This window comes from Haplochromis burtoni, unplaced genomic scaffold (genome assembly GCF_018398535.1).
Source record: "Haplochromis burtoni strain Fernald_Lab_line unplaced genomic scaffold, NCSU_Asbu1 Contig_214, whole genome shotgun sequence".
Lineage (NCBI taxonomy): Eukaryota > Metazoa > Chordata > Actinopteri > Cichliformes > Cichlidae > Haplochromis > Haplochromis burtoni.
The window spans coordinates 1,015,162-1,040,799 of record NW_024582575.1 but is presented as its reverse complement, the minus strand read 5'-3'; the positions used below and the strand labels follow the sequence as shown (position 1 = coordinate 1,040,799).

The following is a 25,638-nucleotide window of genomic DNA, read 5'->3' as shown; positions in this document are numbered from 1 at the left end:
CAAAATCAGATATCCACCCATGGTCGCATTTGAAAGGTGGCTTTAAAGATTTGTGGTTTTAATCCTCCACACAGGACGGCAGTGGTGCTTATCTTTGATTTATAGCCCCGTTCAGACGTGCACTCTTTTCATCGTAAGCCGACAACATCTGAACCTGTCGGCTTCATGTCTGGATGAACGTTCTGCTAACTTTTACTTAAACAAATAAAACGAATGAAACTGTGTACTTCTCTTTGGTCCACCCATTCCTGGGACGTGTGGGTGAAAATCCCCTGATGTTCCAGGATGAGTGAATGTTTCCTTTTAGTGTTAAACACCAGCTGTGAGAAACCACAAAGATGAGTGTGAATGACAGCACTGAAGGAAACAAACTAAGATCTAAACCCTGACCCTGTATATGAATAAAATCATTTCAATGATGTGAGTGCGTGTGTGTGTGTAAGATAGCAAAGCTGTACCTGTACAAAAATATGTAGTGTCCAACTTGTTTGTGACTTTTATCACTTTTTATGTCTTTTTTTCTGCAATTTGTAGCTTTGGGACCAAAACAATCAAAAGACGTTAATAATAACATGAGATGTTTTCTCGTTCTGGCAGCAGCAGGCTGAAAACAAAGAGAGCTCTGCTGCTCTCATGGAGAAACCCAGGAGTGAAACCATTGTCAGGAAGTCCGGAAGGAAGGATACCAGAGCGTCCGTCAGCAGCCAGGTAAGCTGCTGAGATGACACGAGTGCAGAAACAACAGCTGTGTACTGAACCTCCTCCTGCTGTGGTCTGTAGATATCCCCTCACACACAGTCCTTATTAGAGTCACAAACAGTGTGTGGGATACGTGACACAGCCTTTGTGGTGCTAGAGCTGGGGAGTGGCGAGAAGCGATTTTTCTTTATGAACCGATAACGTACGCTCGAGTCGGCACGTGTGCTTGAGCCACGGCTCTTTTGAGTGGCTGTGACCACAGTGGTGAGTTTCCGTGTGCTCAGTTACAGCTGCATTAGTCAGCCGACTTTATTCCCTCTACTTCACCTTCTCTCTTTTTCTCCAGAGTAATAGTGCCACACAATAGTAGCCACAGAGTTAACGTTATAGCCATAAATAACACATTACAGATAACATAAAACTAAGGCAGATTTGGCAATTTGAATTAAAACAGAATGCAAAAACCAGACTGAGGGATAATAACAATACTGTGTATTAAATTAATGATACAGATCAAACAGAGGGAACAGGAAAAGGTCAGATACAGTCTGCAGCTGAGGTCATGTGACTGGAGTCATCAGAGCGTTCTTCCAGTGCGGTCCAGCAGCTCTGCGAATAATCCAAACACATTCAAAGAGGATTGATTTGACACATTGATTCAAAGACGAGCCAGCCAGCAGTGAGTTCTGCCTGCAGCTCAGACTCCCCCCCACCCCACCCCCTTTGCCTTTTCGTTGAACCGTGCGTTTGGGCGACAGAATTTCTGTATCGATTAAGTTTAAACTTTGAAGTTTGAACTCACCACAGTTCTTCCTGTGGTGGCCGTACCCTCTGTGGCATCTTTGCTCTTTGTGTGAGTTCATAATGTTCTTTATGGCTCTGGGTGCTTTGGTGCACGAGTTTTGGATCTAACAGACCCCTGACGGTGTTGTCAAATACATACTCTCAACTTAGTTTGCAGATATGCTCCCTCGAACCTGCGACGGATCTCCAGCAGGCGTCACTGTTTCCCCTCTCTCCAGCCTGCAGTAAACAGAAGAAAAACCAAAGAGGCTTCTGTTGGAGTCCTCATTATCAGGCACTCAGAGCACCAGCTCTCAGACTTTAGACTGTAGGTGGTTGCACTAGAAGCCAATTGGTTTCTGCCAGTTCTGGACTTCGCCCAAATTCAATTTCAAAGAGAAGACAGCTTGATGAGTTTTTAATCTGCTATGTTTGGCCAAACACTAATTCCTGTCTGCAGCCTTTACAACACCTGAGATTTTACTACATCCAAAATGAATAAACCAACAAATCCAAAGTATTTTGCGTAAACACTAACAGCACATATAAAATAATAATCTAAGATTCACGTGTGAAGTCAGTTTTAAAGCGTTCGTGCTCGAGGTTCCAGCTGACTGAGGCCTTTCACAGCATGTATGAACCTCCTGGAATGCAGATATGTGATAAACTGCCTTTAGAGGTCAACAAGTTGCAGGACTGCATGCAGCAACTTTTCCCGTATCTTTCACTCTCAGAAAAAACAAATTTCTACACAAGCTTCTTTCATTTCTGCCGACTTTTATGCTCAGTGTCAATTTTTGCACGGCCTTTGTGTTTTTTTTCCTCGTCAGCGAGTCTTCTCGCGGCGTACAGATGAGCACTTCAGAAGTTGTCGTGATGTGCTTTTCATAACCGGAACTGTTTTGAATCGCTGTCTGCTTCAGTGTGGGTCGTGTGCTACAAAGCAGGATTTGGGGCTCAGCGAGGTGACTTTAGGGTTAACCCTGAGTTTTCAGGGTCACAAAGCTGTTTGACTTCCTGCTGGGGTGCATCGCCTTGGTAACTTAAGCCACACACCAAATGTTCACCTGAGCAGATTATCATCAACACACATAAAAACCATCACATAGCGACTAATCTGTTAGTGTCACGTTTCCTGGACGATCCATCAAACCTCGACTCTGTGGGACGACAACAGTAAGGTGTTCAGTTTTTAGAAACGTCTTTCCTTCATGAGCATCACTGAGAAATGTGCTTATGTAGCTGTCTTATTCCTTGTTTTTCCACTTAGCTGAGAGTCATTTTAAAACCATTAACCTGCACACTATTACATCTTGTACAAAGCCTTGGTACCAGGTTGAATTTGACTGTTGTTTTAATTGTTCCTCACTCGCTCTCAGACTGTTTAACGCTGCGGGGCTTCAGCTGAATGACATCTAAACAACATGGAAACTTAACTACATGTCACATGTTTAAATGATGGTGCTGTGAGAGTCGTCTCACTTACTGCAGAGATTTTTATTACGATACAGCTGTGACGTGCTTTTGCTCTCGCTGCTGCCGTGGCTCTGTGCCTTTTGTGATGTCGCTCCTTATTTTAACCCACATCACTTCTGATTGGCCTGTTCATGGTCACCTTCCATGTGAGGTGATTTACAGCTGATGGCTCGGCTTTTTGATTTGATAACACTCAGCAGTTGTGCCAACTGGCCTCGACACCTTTATTGTAACAGGCGGAGAAGCCTCGATCGCCAGACCTTGTGACATTTCTCTCTGGAGTGATGATGAAGTGACCCTTGACCTTAAGCCCACATGTGGTCCCGCAGGTTTCGAGCGGCTGTCCGTCAGTCCTGGAGTCCTCTGAGATTTCCACAGAGGAGGGCAGAATGAGTCGCTTCCCTCGGCCTGAGCTGGAGATCTCCTTCAGCCCGCTGCAGCCCAACCGCATGGCTCTGCGCCGGCAGGGAGAGGAGGGCGCCGTCACCGTCAAAATCACCCGCTCAGCACGCAAGAGGAAGAGCGGCGAGATGGAGAAGGTAAGAACCTGTAAAATGAAAGCTGCTCGTCATCAGGATTATCGAGGAAGTAAAAATCATAAATTAGGAGGTTTGTTTATGTTATTGGCTGAACTTTGCATTTAATATTTCCCACATTTCCAAACAGGTGCAAAATAGTGCGCACGCAAACATCACACTTTAAATGAACCCACACTCGTAACAGTGCGTCCCTCTAGGTTTCCCAGAAATAAATCAAATGGGGGGAAAAACCCAACTGCACACAGAAGCCTGAGCCGTGATCCAGTTACAGTTTCCAGGTACAATCAGGGGTGAGGATTGTTTATTTCTCCACCATGTTGTGTTCAGAAAATCTTCTCTCAGCTCCATTAATCCAGCCGGTGCAGGCTGAGCATGGTTGTCCTAACACGTACCTTTTGCAGCAGCAGCTGTAAACAGTGTTAGATTTGTTGCTTTCTCTCCAGCAAAGAGAAAACTAACAGCTGTGACATGAAAGTCAATTTATGCTTATAGGAATTTCTGCACTTCATAGTCTAACAGTAAAGCAGGCAGCAGCACAGTTATTCAAGTTTTGTTTTTTCTAATTGGTTTGTAGTTTTATTTCATTTCAAGTTTTTATTTTGCATTTAATTTCACTTCAGTTCATTTCCAGATTTGCTTGTTTCAGTTTCTGTTGTGTTACTGTCATGCACTGTGTTTGTCAGGCAAGACTTCAGTTCACAGCTTTGTGGAAGGCAGTTGGTTCAGTCCTGCAGACGAGCTCCATAAAAAATGTCTGTAGTTTCTACACAGATGCACAGAAGCCCTTAAATTAAAGCTAAAAGTCTGCGCTTTGGTCGGGTTTGACTGGTTGCTAATTTAAAAGCTTCCTGGTGTTTTTAATGCTCTGCTGGATCTTTGAGTGGTTGGTTGGTGACGAAGAAGTTTTGCTGATGTTTTTCAGAATCACTCTGACGTAAATGTTTCCTGAAACATCTGCAACAGAGCACCGCCGCAAATGACCACACACAACACAGATGCACATAAAATGTGTCCAGTAGAAAACATTTTTCAAGGACCAAAAAAAAAGTAATTTTTATTTAACATATTTCCCACAACAGTCTCACAAAGAGCTCCATGTAACTGCCAGGAGCTCAACGTGTAGTCTGCATACTGTGTAGGCAATGTGTGACTCACACAAGTAACAAAGTCGATCCATTCCCATCTGTGCCATCTGGAAACGGATCACATAAGCTTTCATCCTGTGAAATGGTCAGCGCCGCGGATGCTCTGTGATGCTCTTGGAAACCAGTCCCAGAGTGGGCTGAAGGGGCTTCGTAGAAACGGCTCTCAGACGGAGGCATGTATAGAAAAGTGAAACTGCACTGGAAGCTGAGCAGAACTGTGGACCTGCGCTTGGGTCGCTCGGTTGGCTTTGACCAATCTGAAGGAAGCACATGTAAATATTAAAGGGAACATGAATACGTGCACACACCTCTGGTGGTGCATTAAATTGTACAACTTCAGTTTGTTGCAGAGAGGAAGCAAAACCAATGTGTGTGCATCTAAAGAAAACACAACAATCATTCAGAGCGAAATATGGAAATAGAATATTTTAAACATCGAGTACGGTTCATTTTTAGCGCCAATAACATTATCCAAGTGATTCCTTCAGATGTAACACATTCAGTGATAAACATGTAGCAGCCACATATGACACTCATTCATCATAAATACCAGGAGAAACACTCAAACTTCCCCCCTGAGAACACGTTAAACGACCCCACACTCACAAGCAGACGAGGTCGAGTGCAGTTTATTCGCTTCATTCGACGTATCGCTCTTCCTGTCTTTGGCCCAAAAGATTAATGCTTGGTGCAGACCTGTGTGTTACAGATCATTCACTCCTTCTGTCACGCTGACAGACTATTTTGAAAACTTAACATGGCTGTGTTCAAGAAACTAATTTTTTAAAAATATGTTGATGTAAAGTGAAAAATAACACACTGCAAATATTTCTTTGTTTTGTTTTTAATTGATGGCGACTCAGCCCAAAGTCAGCGTTTCCTTTCTCTGTCAGGATCGGGGGTATCCTAAATGATTTTTATATGTGCTTCCAAATATTGCCACACTGAAGTGTTCTGGTTTTCTCAATAACATTAGACGCAATTTTCCAGACCTGTGACTGTGTTGCTCCTATAAACGCCACGTTGTCCTTATTTCCATATAATCACAAGAGGCAATGTGTTTGGGAGGTTCTGATAAATCCAGAGTGCTGAGGCATGAAAGTGCCTTATGGCAGTAATTCATACTCACACGTGCTCAGTGTTTTTAAGTTTACTACTGACAAAGTTAGTTTAAAAGCAGCTTTGTTAAGACCCAACAGTAAAGTTTCCCATTTAGAGGATGCCAAACTTTGGGGTCGGGTCAGGTTAGCTCTAAGCCGTGTCTGGGTTAAGAAATGTCGTCTTCTTTGGTCATTACCCAGAGCTCGTGGTGGTAAGAACGTAGGATGAGTGTAGGTCGACATCTTTCCCTTTACACTCAGATCTCTCTTCTCTATACAGGAAGTCCTGAAAATGCACAAGAACCTTTTAAAGCAGCAGCATCGCTCGAACCCTTTAGTAGGATTTGGTTTTTAGTTCAGTCCAGCAAATCACACTGACGCTTTGCAGCAACGAGGAGCTGTTTATGGAGGCGATTCATTGTGAGAATTCTGGTGTGTTTTGCACTTTTCTGTTAAAATGCACGACTCTGATCAGTCCACAACAAAAACTAGTTTGGGGGTTCCTGTGATGTAGAACTGTGGACTATATTTAACATCTCGACCTTATCCTGGCACGTCCACACATTCAGCTTTTGTCACAGTGACAACAGCAGCATGCAGCTCGTATAAAAGCTGACTATCCTACATGACTGCACTGCTGTTACACCTTCCTCTCCTGCTGTGAAAACAACTCACTTTTGTGGTCATCATATCTATCAGTTTGACATCCTTGCTCATGGACTCGTTGGCACTGTTTGACAGCAGATTTCACAGGTTCAGGCAACAATAGGAACTGTTTGTGACCAAGAGCAAGGGCATGAAGGATGATGTAAACAAGCAGGATCAAATTTGGGCTTTGACCATACAGAGAAAAGTAAAACCAAATGTTAAAGGAAATTTGGTTTACGGAGATTTCTCAAACATTGAAAGAACAATAGGACGATGAGCTTTCACAGATGAAAACTCATTACCTCTATAGTAAGGGAACATTGTAGAAGGCAGCTTTCATTTGTGGGAGAAGTGCATTTCTCAAAAATAAAGTGTACAAAGATGTGCATTTTAATGACAGCAGTCACCTCAGGTTGTTGTCGTAGTTTTGTAACTGAATCTAACCAAAAAATGAATTAATACGTTTTATGTAAATGCTCTTCAGACTCCATTTGCCTGATCCGTCATGGCACTCGAGCCCTCTTCACTCCACAAAAAGCGCACCTTGTTGAATAAAAGATGAAGATCATATTGAGTTGGTACCAGGAGGAAAGCTATTTAGAAACTAAATGATTCAATGTTGTGATGAAGCAACTTAAGATGTTCCTCACTCATGTGTTCTTCACTCAAACTTTTAAAAATTGGGGTTAAAAAAGGGCGGACGAGTAGGGCAGAGGATTATTTGCAATAGTAGTGCCAAGGAGGTACTCGAGTGTTCGGCGCTGAGACCGCGTAATGGTCTGTGTGAGCTAGATCTCCGGTTGTGTCGTCCGACCACGTCTGTTGGACAATACTATTAATGCCGTTCAATGGAAAACAGACAATAGAACTTATTTTGAGGTGACTGCTGTGACACCAGTGCTGCTGGTTTGGCCCCATACTCCTCTCTCATCTCCTGACAGTGCGCCAATTAGTTAAATCTGATTTTATAACATCAAGCAAATTATATGGAAACCGAGACCTTCAACAGCTGTACTCACGTGGAAAAATGCCCTTTTAAAGAGGAAGAGCGCTCCAGTAGAACCAGATGTTTGGGTTGGTGAGGGAACGCAGAGCACAAACAAAGAACACGCACATTATTATAAAATGGATTGCAATAGAATTAGTGGTTACTATAATGTGTTTGAATTTGTTCAGCACTTTGTTATAATGTTACAATATTAAGCATTATTAAGGTTGGTAAGGGTTCATACCCCTGGGAAGGTATTAGCAAGTGTTTCATTCATCATTTTTATAGCATTACTACTTCTTAGTGTGCCTTTTGTAATTATACATGTATTATTATGACAATGATCACGATTGCTCCTTACATATTTACAGCATGTTCAGCAGTGATAGCTGTACATGCTGTAACAGTAACAGCAGCATAAATGTATCTGTGTTCATACATGACATAGTAAAGAAGAGTCATGATATATAAATGATGAGTCATTTACAGCAGGTGTAAATACTCCTGCTGCTGTTTTGGTACCAGCAGCAGGAGTATTTACACCGGGGTAAGAGCCGTGCGATGGAACCCAAAGTAATTCCACTAATGACTGTTGTTCTGCTGACTGGGCTCAGTTCAAGAGAGAAAACTGGAACAAAAACAGAAGGCAGGGAAGTAATGAAAAAAAAGATGAATGGCTTTGTGTTGGGAAGGGGCTGAACCGATGTGACGTTACATCAGATTTTATTCTCGTATCTGGGGCGCTTCAGTCAACATTTATGAACACGAACACCGGTTTTAAAAGGCAGTCTAAAAAAACCCTCACAGAGACGCTGAGACAAATTCTGCACTAGATTTATTTGTTTGTTTGTTCTAAACAATGAGACGATCTAATAAAAATCCTCAGTTAAAGCCCAAATGTTTCATAGAGTAGAAAACATCAACGGAGGCATCCTCATCTGTGCAAACAGAAAAATAAGGCGGGAGGTTGTGGAAGAAGAAGGTATACAGGAAACAAATGAGGGGGAGGAAAGTTTTAAAATCAGAGTGAACTGGGCCAGTATAAATTTGAGGAAAAGTGCAGAGGGAGGCAGAGGCAGCGCAGAAAATTGAGAGATTGGTTGAGGGTAAGGAAGGAGAATGTCAGCCAGGAAGGAAGAAAAGAAACAAGGCAGACGGGAATCACAGAAAAGAGACAGCAGAAGGAACACAACAGCACAGTCGAGAGGATGGTAGGAGGAAACGAGGGGAGGCAGGGAGGAAAGAGGAGAAGAGGAAGATAAAAGTAGCACGCGAGCAGAGACGAGGGGTGGAGGGAGTTTGGATGGCAAGATGAAAGAGGAGGGATTGTGGGTAGTGCTGTCGGATAGGAACACAGACTAAGAAGCAACGAGGGAGGGTAAAAAGCGCAGCATCTGACACGGCGGTGACAGTTACTGCTAACCTCACTGTGCTCGTAATGTTGGCTTCCATTAGAACAACTCTTATTAGTTTCATCGGGCGTCTTTTAAAGTGTGTACACTTACTGCACCGTGCTCATCCACCGCTGTGTTTTATTGTCTTTGCACAATAAAGCCTTGCATTACCTCTGACATGTAGGACGTACTAACTAACAGGGATATGCTCAGAGTGCATTTGTTATGCTAATTTCCAGCTCCATAGTTGTCCTTAGACTGCACTCCAGTAAAATCTTGACTTATCTTATATTTGACCTAATGCAGACCAAAAACACATTGTGGCATCTGAACTTGCAGGTAAGGAGATCAGGTCATGGTTCTGCCACTAAAGCAACATTGTTGTCGGTTATCAAGCTGGAAATGTTGCAGATCGTAACACCTTCAGGTGTTTCTCTTTGAGCCTTTTTCCATTAAAGCTGTGATGTTTCGCCCCATAGTCAGATATGCATTTTTATTGTCTTTTTTCCTCTGGCTGGGAAAGGCTGCAAATACCACGGGAGGGTATCCACATCATAGGTGGATGCACACTTCCTTTATGTGAAGCAGTGATGTGGTTGGTGGGTTTAGATTGGTAGAAAGATAACGGTTTTAATTTGAAACAGTGAGGTTTGCAGATTCATGTTTTATGTATTTGTTTTGATCATTTCTGGAAAGTGACATTGCTTCAGAATTTTATATCTTTGTGGTATTTTGAGCGCCAGCAGTTTTATTAGTTTGATTATATCAAAGGAGACGGAATCTCTCTGTGTCCCAAGCTGGGCAGCGCACACCAATGCAGTGTGGACAAACAGCACTACAAGCCAGAGCAAAGTGTGTACATTTAGATACTAGCGCAGAACAATTTGTTCAGTTTCTGTCGTCACCGTAACATCATGTCTAAAACTTTGCAGAGTGAGTAAAGACGAGTCGTCTTGATGCATTGGCTGCTGTGATTGCAGCCATTCCCCAACTCTGTGAATGGTACTCGTGGTCTTTGATCAGTGGGCTTTGGTCAGTGGATGTTGATCAATGGTCATGAGAATTTGCATAATTAAGATTAAGGAACTGACCTCCCAGCCATTGTTCCTTCAGTGGGCTGGTTTCAGTCATTATGCAAATGTACTGTTTATAAGATTGAAACCTGCAGCCAGCTGACACTGAAGAAGTCACAGATGAGTGACAAAACATTTCTCCCACAAAACGCTACGTCCAGATGAACAGAATCAACTTTTGGAGGCAACGATGAGTCATTTTCTGAGATGAAGACCGTGTGAGGCCTTTGTGCTCCCACATGTAGGTTTGTTTCCTCCATCATTTTAATTATTACAACCTGCCTTCAGTTACTGACATTTACTCTTCCTATGCATCCAGTGTGGAGTGGATTACAGTGCACTGTGGCTGCATTGGCTTTCTTATTTTTATTTTTTTGTGACACTCTGTGTCAAAAACAACTCATGTTCGTGGTAGCAAAATCCTTTCTCCCACCATTTAACATATAACTACATGCATTGAAACAAGGCAGTGCTTGTTCTTTTAACCACAATAGGGTGTGTATGTTTTTGTATTGCTTAAAGTGACTCACAGCCAATGTTCTCCTGGGGTAGGGAATAAGTAGTGGATATTCGCTGGATCTTGTAGAGGCTCTGTAATTGACTAGTCGTGTATCGGCCCTTCAATCTGTCTCTCTGCGGGTCTGTGTGCCGGCAGGATCTTGGCCTATCTTTGATCCAGCTGAGAGCACAGGCGGAGAGCAGGTTCGTCACTGATTAATGGGATCACTCTTAATAGAGCCTCACAGAGGTCAAGGAGAGACTGAGAGTCGGGAACAAACAGACATATGAAGCCCTCCCAGTGTCAGCTATTTTATTTTATTAAGCTCAGTTTCCTGAAGGAAAACCTTCATGTTCAACACAAATGTAGTAGATTAGTCAGAGGTGGAATTTGAGGTTTGATTTAGTGCTTATCTGCCACATTATTAATAGATTAGCAATTATTTCTCTTCCCTCTTGATCTGAAAGCCGACGTGAGCGTGGCGAGTAAAAATGAAACCTAGCAAGGGTCATTCGTAGAGGAGCTCTTTTCAGCTTTAAACTGGTTAGTAAATAATAAATTAAATATTAGCGGTGGTAGGCTCTAGGAAATATTTGAGCAAAATAGAATTTTTAATTATAGCCTGTTTAAAAAGATCAGTGTGAAGTTCAGTTTTGCAACAGCCTGCAAATGATGCCGTACAGTGTCGGAGCTGGGTGATGTGGAGAAAAGTGGCAGCAGTATGAATACACAGTATGCATCTTTTTACAAACAAACACGTTACAATCACTGTTGTTAACAATGGATGTGTCATTTCGAAGCTCACAGTATAAACCATGTTGTTAGGTGGGGTTTTACCATAGATGGTGTAAAGATGGACGCGGCCACTGTGATGTTGCCCGTGGGCGACTTATTTTAGAACTTAAATGTCACTGACAGCAGGAGATATGTAGTTCACTGACACTAATGTCTTTCATTAGACAGGAACACACACACGCAGACGCACACACACACACACACACAGATCTGTACATAGTGTGTGTGTTCCTGTCTAACTATCTTTGTGAGGACCGAAATCTGCATTCTGCTATACTTGTGAGAACCAACAGTCACTTGTGAGGACACACAACCCGGTCCTCACAAATTTGAAGGCATTTAAAGGCATTTTTGAGCCTCAAAATGTGGTTCTAGTGTCAGGGTTACAATTTGGTTAGGGTTAGGCAATCATTTTTAATGGTTAGGGTAAGGGGCTAGGGAAACCATTATGTCAATGAAGGTCCTCACTAAGATAGCTGAACGGGGTTGTGTGTGCGTGTGTGTCTGCGTGTGTGCGTGCGTGATCAGCATCCCCGTTATCATCAACCTCAGGCTCAGCTTTTCTTTGTGTGGTCCTACACACCCCAACACCCATAACACATCAACATAAAACAAGCTCATTCTGTTCATACAGATAGTAGCATTAATCAAAATGAACAATAATCACGTAAATACAGTAAAAGAAGCGTTTTTAATAAACATTATTTATCCTCAAGTATAATTTCTGATTGACTCTTTTACGTCACGTCTCATTTACATTCATTTACTTCAGTTCCAAGATCGGGTTCTAAGATTTCACCCATATTCACGCAGCACATACACACCCTGCCATCAGCTGTCTCTGTTTCTGTTCTTACTGCTTTTTATATTAGTGTCTTAAATATCTTTTTCTGTGTATATAACATTGGTATATTGCTATTTTATCTAAATGTCACCAAACCTCCCCCCCACACACACACTGCAATAAACTGAGCAAAAAAATATTAATGCAATATTTTTTCCTCTAACAAACTATATCAATAATTCCAAATAGAAGACTTCCTGATATGACTACCTGATCCTAACTGCAATAACTTTTCAGTACAGACACGCCTTTCAGCTCTAATGGAGCAGAACGAAAAAAAAAGTCTCTTGGCTGCAGAAGACACCGACCTTATTGCTCCCTGAGCCACACAAGCCTTTAAATCTTTAGCCGTGTTTCTGCTGCATCCAGGTTGTTTTCTCCTTGGCTAAATTCAATGGTCGAGGCTTTCCAACAGAATGTGCTGAACATTGAGGTGCAACGGCATGCACATACTGCACACAGTGTTAATATTAACATCCTCAGGCCTGTGTGAGTAATGTTTATAATAGTGAGAGTGTGCATCTCCAGGCACACATGAGAGAAACTATTTGTTTTAAGCATAAAACATGACTGCAGCGGGGAGATGGGGACCCTTTGGGGTGCTGGGTCTTGAAGAGACTCTGCATAGCGTCATAGGCCACCTGTAACTGAAGTGTAAAAAAGGTTTGTTTCTTTTTAAAATGCCAGGAAGCATTAAACCGTGTCAGTGCATCCTCCTCTGATAACCTGCCCACAAAGATAAAAGTTAAGTGTTTATATTTCGTGTGTCCTCTCCTCGCTGTGCAGAGAACCTCAAATTAGCAGGTGAATTTTAAGAAGACAGACGTGACGGGTGGATAACCTGTGGACTCGAACACGTTTACCAGAAACGCCACAGCTGACATTTTCTGCACAGTCTCTTTGTTTTCTGTACCACTGCCATCCTTTCAGTAAATATCAGGCTAAAGGCAGGAGCCACACTCATTAGTATTGGTTAACACACTGTTAGTTTAATCAGTTAACAAACAGTCCTGGAAGTCCAGGAATATAAAGGGATTAGTTGTGGTCCTTCTACAGCAGCAAACCTCTGATTGTGCTGGGAAGGTTTTGCAGCCGAGTGAGAAGTGCCGCTGAAGAAAATAAGCCAAATGAAAGTCTGAAGCCACGATCCTCAGCTGGAAAAGGGTGGATGGCCCACTCCAGATGGAAAATGAGTTGGTGCCTGTGGAAGAGTTCAAGCATCCCTGAGTCTGTTCACGAGTGAGGGGAGAGCGTAGCAGGTGATGCAGACACTTCACCTCGCTGCTGTAGCTGAGAGAGCTGAGCATGAAAACAAAGCTGATCTACGTTCCTACCCTCACCTATAGCCATGAGCTGTGGGTGCTAATCCAAAGAATGAGATTGTGGAGTAAAGATCTTTTCCACATCAAAAGAAGGGAGGTGAGGTGTTTCTGGCAGCTGACTGGGACGCCTCCCGGAAGCCTATTAGAGGAGATGTTTTCGGCAGGTCCAGCTGGAGGAGATCCCGGGTCAGACCCAGGGCAGGCTGGGTATCCTGGCTTGGGAACGCCTCAGTGTCCCTGGGGAGGAGGTGTGAAGTTTGTACCTTTGTTTCCAGTCAGACACGTTTGTGCTGTTTATCCGCTTTAGGAATTGGAGCCTTTTCTGAAACACCAGTGTTATAAGACCTCGCCATCAGAATCGCAGTTTAATGTTTCCAGCATTTCTCTCGTTATTTATTTTCTTGTTTATTATTTAAATTGCATTTGCACCTAAATATCATTTTTTCAATTTTCAGAGTAATTTTCAGTTTACAGAATTAAAAAAAAAAACGTTCTCAAACATGCACAAGAAGCTACCACAGAACACAAAAAGAAGTCAGTAATAATTCTAAATGAGCTTTTATTACTCAGCTGAATAAACAGTAAAGGGTGCAATACTGATGTTTTTACTACAAGAACACAGTTAAAGGAAATGTACTCTGTGTTTTATCCAAATTATATTCCAAACGTTGAATACTCTGTAGAATACTCGACATGTTACATTGTAACATTTTAACACCTTTTCCCCTGTTTTTCAAAGTCTTGTGTTTTCAGGAGGAGTAAGCGGCGAACAAAAACTGAGGTACCTGATTATTTCTATATCATAAGCCCAGAAACATCCACTCATGTTTTTCATCATTCGCCTCATTAGTGTATATTTCACTCCTGGATCTAATACAGTTCTAACTCACCATTTTCCCATTATGAACACATTACATCATTTAGTAAATCCACTTTGCAGAATCACATCTAAGCATTAAGTGTGTTCAGTGACCTGAAGGCTGCATAAATGCGAGGTGTGATCAGAAACGTCTGCCACACGGCCGTCTCTGCAAAGACCGTCTTTGATTTCATTAACAAGGTCGTGCAGCTCAGGAGCGTTCCGGCGCTGCCCGGGTTTCTGTTCAGGCCACTGCTGTATGTGCACATCTGCTCTTTCACTATGGAGCCCGGGCAGAGAGCAAACATCAGCATCTGTGAAATGAACCCAAACGTCACGTCATGTTGGTTTGTTGATGATTTCTGAGCTATGGCGTCTTTAGAGGAGTTTCGCTGGAATCCCCTGCCATATCGAAGCCCACAGGGGGGCACATGTTTGTGACCCTCACAGGGTCTGAGTGGCTCTCACACTCAAGATGATGATGATTCCACCAGATTCAAATACTGCTTGGTGTATTTATTTATTTATGTAAGGCTGAATACGTGACAGAATATAGAACCTGATCAGCTTAAAGGCTTCACTCCAAATGTGAATTGAAAGTGCAAAACTGTGAAACATGGGTATGGATGAGCACTCCACATGTTTCTGGGTCACTCAACAGATCTGGATCACCTTGTCTTCTCTGCTAATTTAGGATTGAAAATGAAGGATTGCGGTTTTGACACTGTAACGGGTCCAGTCACGTCCCAGACACACAAGTGGGACAGACAGACAGAGCCGGGACTTCAGGGCAGCAGTCTGGAAGTAGCAGCTTTGCTGAAGGTGGTGTAGTACTGTCCAAGGATATGTTGAAGGGGAGACTGGGGCATGTTTAAACTGTGCATGTTTTTTGGTGACACAGAACCTGATAAAAACGCCTCGTGTAGGAGCCGTAAATCAGGAAACCTTTTTTACTGTGAACGAGTTTTAGTTTCTTCTTTGGCTCCAGGCCGACAGATGTTGGACTTAAAACCGTTAAAATGCAGTGCAGGAAACCACACTTTCATCCAACATGCCGTGCATCAGTAAGATACGTTACGGATGGTGTAGCCCACCGAGGCTGTATCTGCATGCACATAATGTGATCGTTCCCAATAAGCGGAGTAAAGCATCACACCAAATGAGGTGTTTACATGGGCTGCCTGTTGAAGTGTTTCATTGATTTACTGGTTTCCATCCTACAGAGTAAAGTGTGACTAATGATCAGAGGCGCCACCTTCAGCATGATGCTGTAGTGTCACAGATTCCCTCCTCTAGTTGACCTCTGAAACACATTTGTTCCATGATACAAACGGGCACACAGCTGCTTGGCTCGGATGAGGTTTTGCTCATACTTGATGTGATTTGTGCGGTCGGGAGAAAAGCAGATTAAGTTTTTATGTGTCATATGTAAAAATGTGGCTCATTAGGCACCGCTGGTGTACATGTTTCTAAACTCACAAAGGTGGGGCCTATTCACTGCTCTGTTAGTTACAATAATGTTCAGTTACTGACGCAACTTCATGGCTGCAGGATGTGCTGTTGAACTGTATTGCATCATATCCAGGAAGTTGTCTCTGTTAGCCTACCTACCCTCATTTAAACAGCAGTAGACAGTAGCACACCTGCTCATTAATAATTTACTGCAACAGAGTTCATCTGTCTGCTTAAAGGATTTCTTCTTTTTTCCCCCTTTGTAATCTGAATATGTGTCCGATTATTGTCTCACACTTCTACATTATGATATTTTCACCCCCTTCGGCAACTTTTGCAACTCCAGCTTCAAGCTCATTCGGCCTAACTAGTAGATGTAGCTTGAGCCAGAGTCGTGACAGGTCTTTCCACAGCTTGCTGATTCTCATTTTAGCTGCAGGATAGATGGAGTTCAAATAAAATCATTCTTTTTTTCTTTTCTTTTTTTCTGGGTGTTTAAAAAAGTAAAGTTTGTTTTTCAACATAAATTTTCTCTGTGAATGTTTTTAGTGTTTCAGTGCAAGAACATCACAGTAAGTACAGCGTTGCTCTGTGTTTGGTTTCCACAAACACTGCACGTGTATTTGTGGAGCTGTGCTGTTGTCCTCCGTCCTGCAGGGAGGTCAGCGTTGATGTGGAGCTACAGAGCGGTGCTCCTGGAACCTGCCGGGGCTCAGTTCAGTTCAAGGACACTTGAGCAAATAACTCAGGGTCAAAGTGTAAAATTATTATCACCGGGTCGCATGTACGACCACAGGCTTAAACTGGCCCCTGACTTCTTCTTGTACTGCTGAACTTTCAAAATATAAGTCGGCACGATCCACTCAGCTTAGTATCTGCTGAGAAACTTCAGCTATGCTCATGGAGGTGGAACACTGGATATTCTTCAAGTAGCCCCATAAAGTAATAAATACCAATGCTGCTGGATCGGTAAATAAGCAGTTTCCTTATAAAATATATGGAATCTAATGGTGATATGTCAGTGTTGTGCTTCGAAGGTTTTTATGAGAGAGAAGACAAATATGCTCCAGTTATGAGTTTTGACAATTTATTATTAAACTAGTAGAATTTCCGATTAGTTTTACATGCTGCCATGTTGGGCTGTTCGATATAACGATATATATTAGATGATGATATGAAAACGTCTAACATTTCATTTTAAGCTATCGTTTGTTTCATGGTGTCGCAAAAGAAACTGTTTATGGCAATATTTGTTTTCATCGCTTTGATGGTCGCTGTAGAAGTTCTTAAAGTTCTCTCTTTCTCTTATATTTAATATAACCACACTACGGACGGATAAACCTTAGAACACGCCGTGTACTAAATACAAAGGATATTGTGGCCGTTTCTACTTATGTAACACTCGACTCCAGCTACACGATGCCCAGCTGAAGACGCTTCACGCAAGTAGAGTTGCCTGAGATTCACAGAATATACAGAAAATGTAAAATTTTTGTGACGTATGTTGTTGTCCGGACGATAAACGTCTTATATTGGGATATGAGATTTTGGTCGTATCGCACAGCCCTACTGCCGTGGACCTCCTCTCTCTGGCTCAGAGACAAAAGGCTTCCACACCCAGACACTAAACGCTTTTATTGCGCGTCACAGAAAAGTAATATTGACGTGATTGAAACAGTTTAACGTGGCCTCGGGTCTCATCTCGGGGCGTCTCTTATTTGGAGACGACCCTTTTGCAGGCAAAACTCCCGTTACCATGACAGCCACCTCTTGTGCACCGGTCAGGCCTGTGGATTTAAAGATGGAGGAAGAGTGCATTCCATAGGAGCAGATTTATGAGCGAGGCTACATCCCTGCGAGGGGGGTCTGCCAGTATCAGAGTGTGCCGTGGAAGACAAAACACAACTACTGTGAGAAGAATGAGATGTTAGCCTGAGATTAGGTTTATGGTTAATTTCAGAAGCATCTGTTCTTGTTTTTCCATTGATTTTTCAGGATCCGTCAACATCCCAAACCTTGTTGAAGCAGTGACACTAATATTAATATCTTTGTTTGAATGGGGAGAAAGACAGCTCTCATGACGTGGTGACGGCCATGAATCGATTTTCCAAGAAAGCCGTTATGTTTGAAATGCTCAGTGATTAGTTATAGGTGGAATCCTTCATCGCCACATTCTGGTATTTTCTTTTATCTATTCTAATGGAGGTGAGACTCTCATAAAGTTTGCTTAAATTTTCTAAAGTTGAGGCTTCGTTTTATCAAAACTTTATTTCTTCCTGATGCACTGTGACAGCTTCGATGATTTCTTGGGCGAAACACGGGCTGCATTTATATCTGCATCCTGTGTTTCATGGCTAAGTGTTGTTTTTATTATAAAAACATTAAATTATCATTATGGTGATGATTGCGCTCTTGTCTTGTTTTAGAATCAGATCTCAGTGCTAACGGCAAAGTGAAACCCTATTTTCAGAAAAGTTTCCATGCTGTGTAAAATGTTGGGATATATTTATCTGGAAACAGTAAACACAGTTAAATGCTGAAACAAATTGGTTTAATATGTTTGCATTTTGATTTTACATTTTTTGTGCTTCATCAGTAATCTACCCGGGGAAACCAAACGTTTCTTTAGTTTTACTCCTGGGAGATGAACTGAGCATGCATTTAAAATCACATGTATTCCATTCTTTGCGTGGTATAAAAGGTAAATTGCAATCACTCCATTTTTGGAAACGGGGTTGTTGTGTTCCTGCCATTCGTCTTGTTCTTCAGAGCAATTATGCTGCAGAAATTGATGGAATCATTTACATTAAATTGCTACTTCTTAAACGGAGTGCTCATATTTCATCGCTGACACCAGGCAGGCAGTTGCACGGTGAAGTGGCTTCTTCTCTGATGGGTTTGACATCTGCAGGCAGTGACCCAGCAGAGATTCGGCTCCCGATTTCGTCAGCCTTCCAGACTTCTGCACCAATTCAATTTTTCTCTGAGATAATGGAGCATTGGCAGCTGATGCATGTATGCTGGCACGCCACGTTCACGCACGAGCAAATAAACCGCTTCTCCTTTTACTCTTAGCACGCAACCCTTTTTCCTTCTGCCTTCCCCGATTTTTCTCCTTTCAGTTTGTTTTCTTTTTTCTGTTAACCTCTGACCCCTTTCTCCACATACCCCCCCCTCCATCTCATCTCTCCCAGCCAGCCATGTCTCTGTTCAGCAATGATTTATTGATGATGGTGCTTTCTGTAGTGGAAACATCAGTGCTAGCCCAGAAAGTCTTTACCTGAGTTTTTTGGTTGTATAATGTTGGCGTTGGTGAGGAGTCACTCTGATCCACGCACTGATGCACTGTCCTATTTTAACTACGGCTCAAAAGTTACAGAAACCTTCATCTGACTCCATGAAAACACAAGTAATTGGAATATTAATGTCTTTATCACTTCAAATATTATCAAACAGATTGACAGGCTTGAGATTCTGTGAGAGAGAGAACCACCTAACGGCTTCCTCTCTGCGTGCGGCGCTTGGAGCTCTGATTTGGCTCGCTGTTCTGTGGTAGGAGTAAACTGGCACCAGTGGAGCAGCGTCTACTGGATATGGCACGGTGCTAATCTAAATCTCTCTTGTCCTGCACAAACCTCCCACTTTGATACCAAAGCTCCCAAAACATCTCATTTCCTCCATCGCGTGTGACGGTTGTCATTAAGTGCTCCCACAGCTTTTATTCTACGTCTCACAAAGATTTCTCATCCTGTTCATGACATTTTGCTTTTTCACTCTTACGCTTTCTGACGTCTGCAGATTTGTCTTTTCCTGTTTATAACGTGGTTGGAGATATTGGTGTTCCTCTGCACTTCTGGCTAGAGGCCAGCTTCCTGTAAATATTCCCTGTGTTTTGTGGGTCCCATTTATTGAAGCTGCCAGTTGAAGGCCTGTTTATCAAACAAGAGTCTGATGTACTGTCCTCTTCAGCTCTCCACCAGGACCTCCCACTTCTTCTTCTTCTGCTTCAGGAAAGTTTGTAATTATCCAACAAAATGTGAGCAAAATGTCTCGTTCTGTTGGCAGTTTCCCACTTCATCACTCAGAACACAAACACTGACAGACTTCAGAAGAGAGACGTTTTGTTCCTATTAAACTGCCCGTCACATGTTGATGCTCCAAAACCACAACTAGCCAAATGTATTGATTCCCCCCCCCCTTTTTTTTTTTTTTAAATTTAACAAACAATTTTTCGCTGTGCCAGTTTTACTTTAAAAAGACTCGTCCATTAAGTGTTAAGCCTCAACAAGATGAACTTGCATTGTGTAAAATGACTGAATCTGATGAGCTACAGTTTCTCTTCAATTAATTCTTCGGGTGAAAGAAGCAAACTTTGACGTTTGAGCGTCTCCTGTTCAGACCAGGCTGTGTCTGACGCCTGTGCTGTGCTTCTCCATAAAGAAGCAGCTGTAGTAATAAAGCATGTTTGAGTCCAGAAATGGAAATAAACTGGAAATTTCAGCTTAACTTTGTTGCGTAGGTTGCCTGTGAAATTTCCCAGCTACTAATATACGTTTAGAATGAATCATGTTAATTCACAGTGAATATATGGAAGATTAATGCTCCTGTTCTGTAGGTGGATACAGGCCAGCACAAGTACATTTTAAGATCAGTTAAAGGCTCCGGTTTCCTGTGTGTCACATGCAGAGCAGACATTGTGCTGTTGAGATAAATGTTGTAACAGTTATGACATCAAAGAGGTTTCTGAGGTGTATCAACCGCTTAGTGTCCTGTTTTTATAGTGAGTGAGTACACGGTCTGAACGTGGCGCTCTGGTGTACATTCATGTGTACGACATGTAGCAGTGACCACATCTCTGCGGCTCGCCATCTGATCTGCTTCTCTTGGCGCTTGATTCATTGTCTCTGGTACATTTTTGTTCTCCACACGTTCCCTCTATCGTCTCATCTCTGCGCCTCTACTTCTCTTGCACACATTTCATCTCGCTGACTTTCTCCACACATTCCAATTACACGTTCGTTCTGTCGCTTATCGCGGCTCCTCTGCTCGTCTCCTCTTCTTTCACGCTTTCCTCCTCGCTCTCTCTTACACTCGCTCCAGCTTCATCGTCTGCGTTCTTCACATATTTTATCTCTGCTTTCGTACTTGGCGGTCTGCGTTCCCTTCCTCCTTCCTTCAATTTATTAAAAAAAAAAAGTCCAGTGAGTCACTGGTGACTCCATGTTGTGACCTTCTTTCTGCTTTCAAAATGGAGCGTTTTCATCTCATCCGCCACGCCCACTCCTCCTCTCAGGTCAGCCTCATCCCAAACGAGAGTGAGTCAGAATTGATTCACTAAAAAAAAAAAAGTATATGTTCAGGGATTTGTTGTGCTGGAGCTAATGCAGGCGCATCATATCTGAGAACGCTGTTTTTAGAAACGCACAGCACACATTTGTCTGTTTTCTGTTCCTTTGTGGGCTCCAATGAAGCACAGCGTGGAACCCGTTATAGCCACCCCGACCGTGAATACTACACGGACATGATCCCTCATTGACTTCCCAGCCTCGTAATGGGTGTAGTTGGTTTTGCTTGTAGCCACAAAGGCCCTTTGAAATAAAGCAGCCAGTACAGATGTTCCTTCCTTCACTCTGCCAGAACTGAGGTTTGTGCTGCAGTACACATCAGGCAGTTGGTCTCATTCGGTAAGGCTGGAGTTGTTTGTGATAAGATACAAAATATGCTGATTATTAAGTTATTAATTGTAAAATATGGCCAAGTATTTGCAATTTATAACGATGACAATTGGTATAACACCGGTTCAAGGTTGGCGCATAAAGTTTGTTACATAAACGTCTAACTGTCTGCATTTAGGTCTGTGAAGAGAATCAAATGGACATTTTTCATTAAACTCTACGACATTCAGTTTGTACGGCTTGTGTTGATATGGAGACAAAATTAATTTCAGGCTGAGTCGAGGCTGCCTCACAAAAATGCCCTGAAAAAACAGGAAATTTCAGGTTTGAGTCGATGGATACAGCTCGTGTAAAATCACACTTTGGTTTGTGAAGTTTGATTAGAAAACCTGAGATGACTCGTTGGCTAACAACTTGGCGATCACCAATCTTTCGCTAATGAGTATGACCTACATGGGGTGATGTAGCTCAGAGGTGGAGCAGGTCATCTGCTAACTGGAAGGTTGGTGGTTTGATCCCTGGCTGCTCCAGTCTGCATGCCAAATATCCTCGGGGAACATGCTAACCCCAACTTAAATGTCTGTTAGATCTTACATAAAGAAAGCACAGCGAAAAGTGCTGGTGTGAATCGTTGAATGGGGGAAGTTTTGTTAAGAACTACATAAGAACCAAAGTTTACAAAATGGATTTAATGTTCTGTTCAGCATGATTCCAAAAAACTGAACTCATAAGTTCGATCACCAGGAAAGTGTTTACTGAGGTCGGGGCTGTTTTCCTTGTGTTCACTACGAACCCGCGAGATTCTAAAGCCACGGAAATGAGAAATTCTTCAATGGCCAAGTGAATCACCTGATGTCAGCTGTTATAGCACGCTTTTCATTTACTGAATACAAAACTGAAGGCACAAAGAGCCACAAACACACAGGTGCAGTAAAGGTCTGGCCGAGCATCTCAAGGGAGGAAAACGGTGTTTGGTGATGTCCTTGGATTCTAAAGATTTATCCGGTTTGTCCAAGTTCAGCTTAAAGTTTAAAGTTCGCTCACATTTTGTTTGTGGTGTCTGTTTCCAAAAGCCTTTGGAGCCACGAACATTTGGCTGATCTCACATTCGTATTCTTGTGCACCTGTGGACGTTTTCAGCTGTTCCGCTAGCTTAAGTCAAAGGCTGATGGCGTCCACTCGTTGGGTCTCCTTCAGCATCGAAACGATCGTCACTTAGTTTGATTTTTATTTCAGAGAAGTGGGCAGAGTGCAGATTGGGCCATTAGTCGAATCACTTGGACGTGCCTGAAAGGATAAAAGTAATCACTTAATTTGAAGTTAGGAAAGTTTGGTTTTTTTATCTTTACTCATTTTTAATGAACATGTTCAAGACTTCTTTGTCATTGTTGTTTTTTCTTCTTGCCTCTAATTGGTGGCTGTATCAATGAAACACAGACTCTGTTCTCATACTCACCTTTATTTGATTGACCCAGTGGGAATTTGCATCAGTTTACATTCTGTATGTTACTCGTGTACACTTTGCACAGGCTGTAACCTGGTATTACGGCTATTTGGACCTGAAAGCGTTTCCAGCTTTTCAAAAGGTCCAAAGTTTCTTTTACAGGTGGAAAGAAACTTTAGCAAAAGTGGTTCAGACAAAACATTTGTGAATTTTGAATTTCAAACTGCAACTTACAAGATTTAGAAGTTGCAAATTGAATGCATCCATTCACCATTTACTCACAGCTCCATGCAATCATGTCATTCCACTCATCATCCTGTCATTAATACGCTGAAATCTGAGATGCTTCCTTTAATGAAACATTCTTGCAGGATAGTTGATTCATAGACTGACCCCGGGTAAAGTTGGGAACGACAGAGGAAAACAAACCCAGCTGTTATTCACACATTAGCAGAGGCTTCCCTCAAAAAGCGTATCGATCCAGAACTGAAGCAAACGTCCAGGCGCTCATTTTTCTTTGTTTGCCGTAATGAAAGCTTTTCCACACACTGTTGATAGAAACTCATTGCTGACATCAGAATCTTGTTTGAAAGCGAACATTGAAGCTTAATTGGGTGTTTGGGAAACACCCAGACATTATATTTTGACTGGTAGTAGTTGAGCTTGTCAGCTCTTTGAGTCCCTCTGCAAAGTAAATACGGCTAAATTGGAGCGTGTTTTCGCTTCTCGAGAAATATTCAGGCTGGTAAAAGTGTCGTTTACCTCCTACCGAGGCCACCGGACAAAGCGTGTGAACATCTCGCTCTCGTCTGCATCGTATTAATGACCAAACCCATCTCGTCCATAGCGTCCTGTCATTATGAAACATTTTGGTGGTTATTTTTCTTTTCTCCTCTGGTACGGATGACTCTGTGCACACTCAGTATTTTAACACTTTGTACGTGCCTTCATGTTGCTTGTGTGTGTGTGTTTGTGTTTAGGAGGAAGTGGAGGCAGAGAACAGGCGGAACACGAGAACCAAACTGACGCCAAAGCTGACCCCACACCGGGAAGAGGTGAGAACCACAGAGAGACAAACACACCCATGTGATGTGCAGACACACACTGAACATCACTAATTCATCATTTCACTTGAACAAAGCCTTGTACAGTGCAGTGTTTCTGCTGCTCGCCGAAGTTCACATGATGATATTTTATGGTTAATCACAGAAATATAGGGGATTGAATTTACCTGTTTGTCGTCAGCTCCACCTCATGTTTAGTTTTAATGCAGACTCTCAGCGATGCTGACAAAAAGCAGCTTTTGAATGTTGATTACGTGCACATCAGCACTATGGTGAATTTAAACATGTCCACCAGCCAAGAAGAGATAAGGTCTTCAAACATCCACATGACAGGACACAGCTCACCTCCACATGCAAAAAGCCCCGTCATCGCTGTGCTTGCATCTTTAATGCAATTCTCTTACATGAGAGAATACTTCCATCCAGGATCAATTTACTAATGGTCTCTGACAGACGGCCAGTTAGCGGCGCCCCTTAGCTTCTCCCGTCCGGTGGTCAGGCCACAGTTGTGTGATCCACGCCACCGTCAGCTGCAGCTGTAGAGCCTGTAACACGTGAAGAGCTGCTTCATGTGCTGCTGCAGTCCAAGACGGTGGAGTTGGTCAGAGACAGCTGATTGTGCTGCTCAGTTGTTTTTCTTTTATTTGAAGAGGAGCGACTGTTAAACAGGATTGTTAAATAATGAAATTAAAAAGCAGAGCGCAGATGTACCCACACACCCTGACATCAGTCTTACTCTGTGGAAAACACCTCAACTGTCAGACAGTTTTCCCATTTAAACGTCCTTATCTGCACTCACCCAGAACTCTGACGCAGCCCTAACGAGAAGCTGTTTCGTACGTGCTAACTGTGCTTCGCTGTTCTTTGATCAGAGCTCTTCCCCAGCGGGTCGTCACGACTCCCAGATCAGCGTCCGCAGCAGGAAGGAAGGAACGCTGCAGAAGATCGGAGACTTCCTGCAGAGCTCCCCCACGCTGCTCGGCACTAAAGGTCAGCACGCGACTCGTTATTGTTGGTGACGTTAAACTCAAACTATCTTTGTTGAAGACGATCGTGGGACTGAAAAATGTTCTTTATTTCGAACATAAGACGGAGCAGCAGAAACCGATGCTGCGATTGACGAAAAGTGCGCTTAATGAGTTTTCTGTGCTGCACAAAAGTCACGTTTACAGTAAGTGCAGAAATCTGGAATGTTCAGGGCGTTTTTTGCAAAGAGGAAAGTTAAGATCACAGCAAAGTAAGTCTGTATAGAAAACTACAAAGCAAAGTGACTGCATTAAAGAGGGTTGGTATTCACATGATCCCACTTCCTCCCTTTACAGTCTGGGATAGATTTTGCTAGTTTGTCTCCTTCACTCTGTTCTGTGGTGCACTGCAGTCACTCCAGCAGTCAGACAGGCCCCAGGCACGCTGTCTTGCTCCTGACGCAGCCTTCTGGCTGTTTTTAATTGCCTGCGTGTAAGAACCCAGATGTGGCGGCTCTTGTCTGTGGAACAACTGAAAAGGTCAGCGTGTGGAATTGAGGAGGCATTTTTAAAGGAGCCTGGTTCACTTACAGAACAGCCCAACCTGAAGTTTCTGGCGGTCGCCGGTGCTTTTATGAAGTGCGATGCTGCATTTTAATTTGTAATTCATCGGGATGCAAAAACATGAACGTGAGGACTGCAGTGGCCGAGCCTGCATCAGTCCATCAGGAGCTGTCCTTCACTGATGCAATGTTTCAGAAATATAAAAGTGATGGTCTGAATGTCAAATATGATGGAGAAAAAAGGAACACTTTTAATTTCAGACCTTGCTGGATCTCACCACACACACACACACACACACACACACACACAC

General features: G+C 42.8%; 1 protein-coding gene across 5 annotated transcripts in view; it reads left to right on the top strand.

Annotated features, from left to right (window-relative positions):
* The window catches only part of kif20ba (kinesin family member 20Ba), a 57,917-nt gene that overhangs the window by 29,732 nt on the left and 2,547 nt on the right, over positions 1-25,638 (top strand). For 3 of the 5 annotated variants that reach the window (XM_042226484.1, XM_042226489.1, XM_042226488.1), the window contains exons 29-33: positions 598-708; positions 3,288-3,497; positions 14,045-14,086; positions 23,716-23,790; positions 24,672-24,789. In XM_042226484.1, coding sequence (XP_042082418.1) covers positions 598-708; positions 3,288-3,497; positions 14,045-14,086; positions 23,716-23,790; positions 24,672-24,789 — 556 coding nt within the window. The remainder of the gene's footprint in view (positions 1-597; positions 709-3,287; positions 3,498-14,044; positions 14,087-23,715; positions 23,791-24,671; positions 24,790-25,638) is intronic. The other 2 variants (XM_042226485.1, XM_042226486.1) reach the window with 2 other exon arrangements.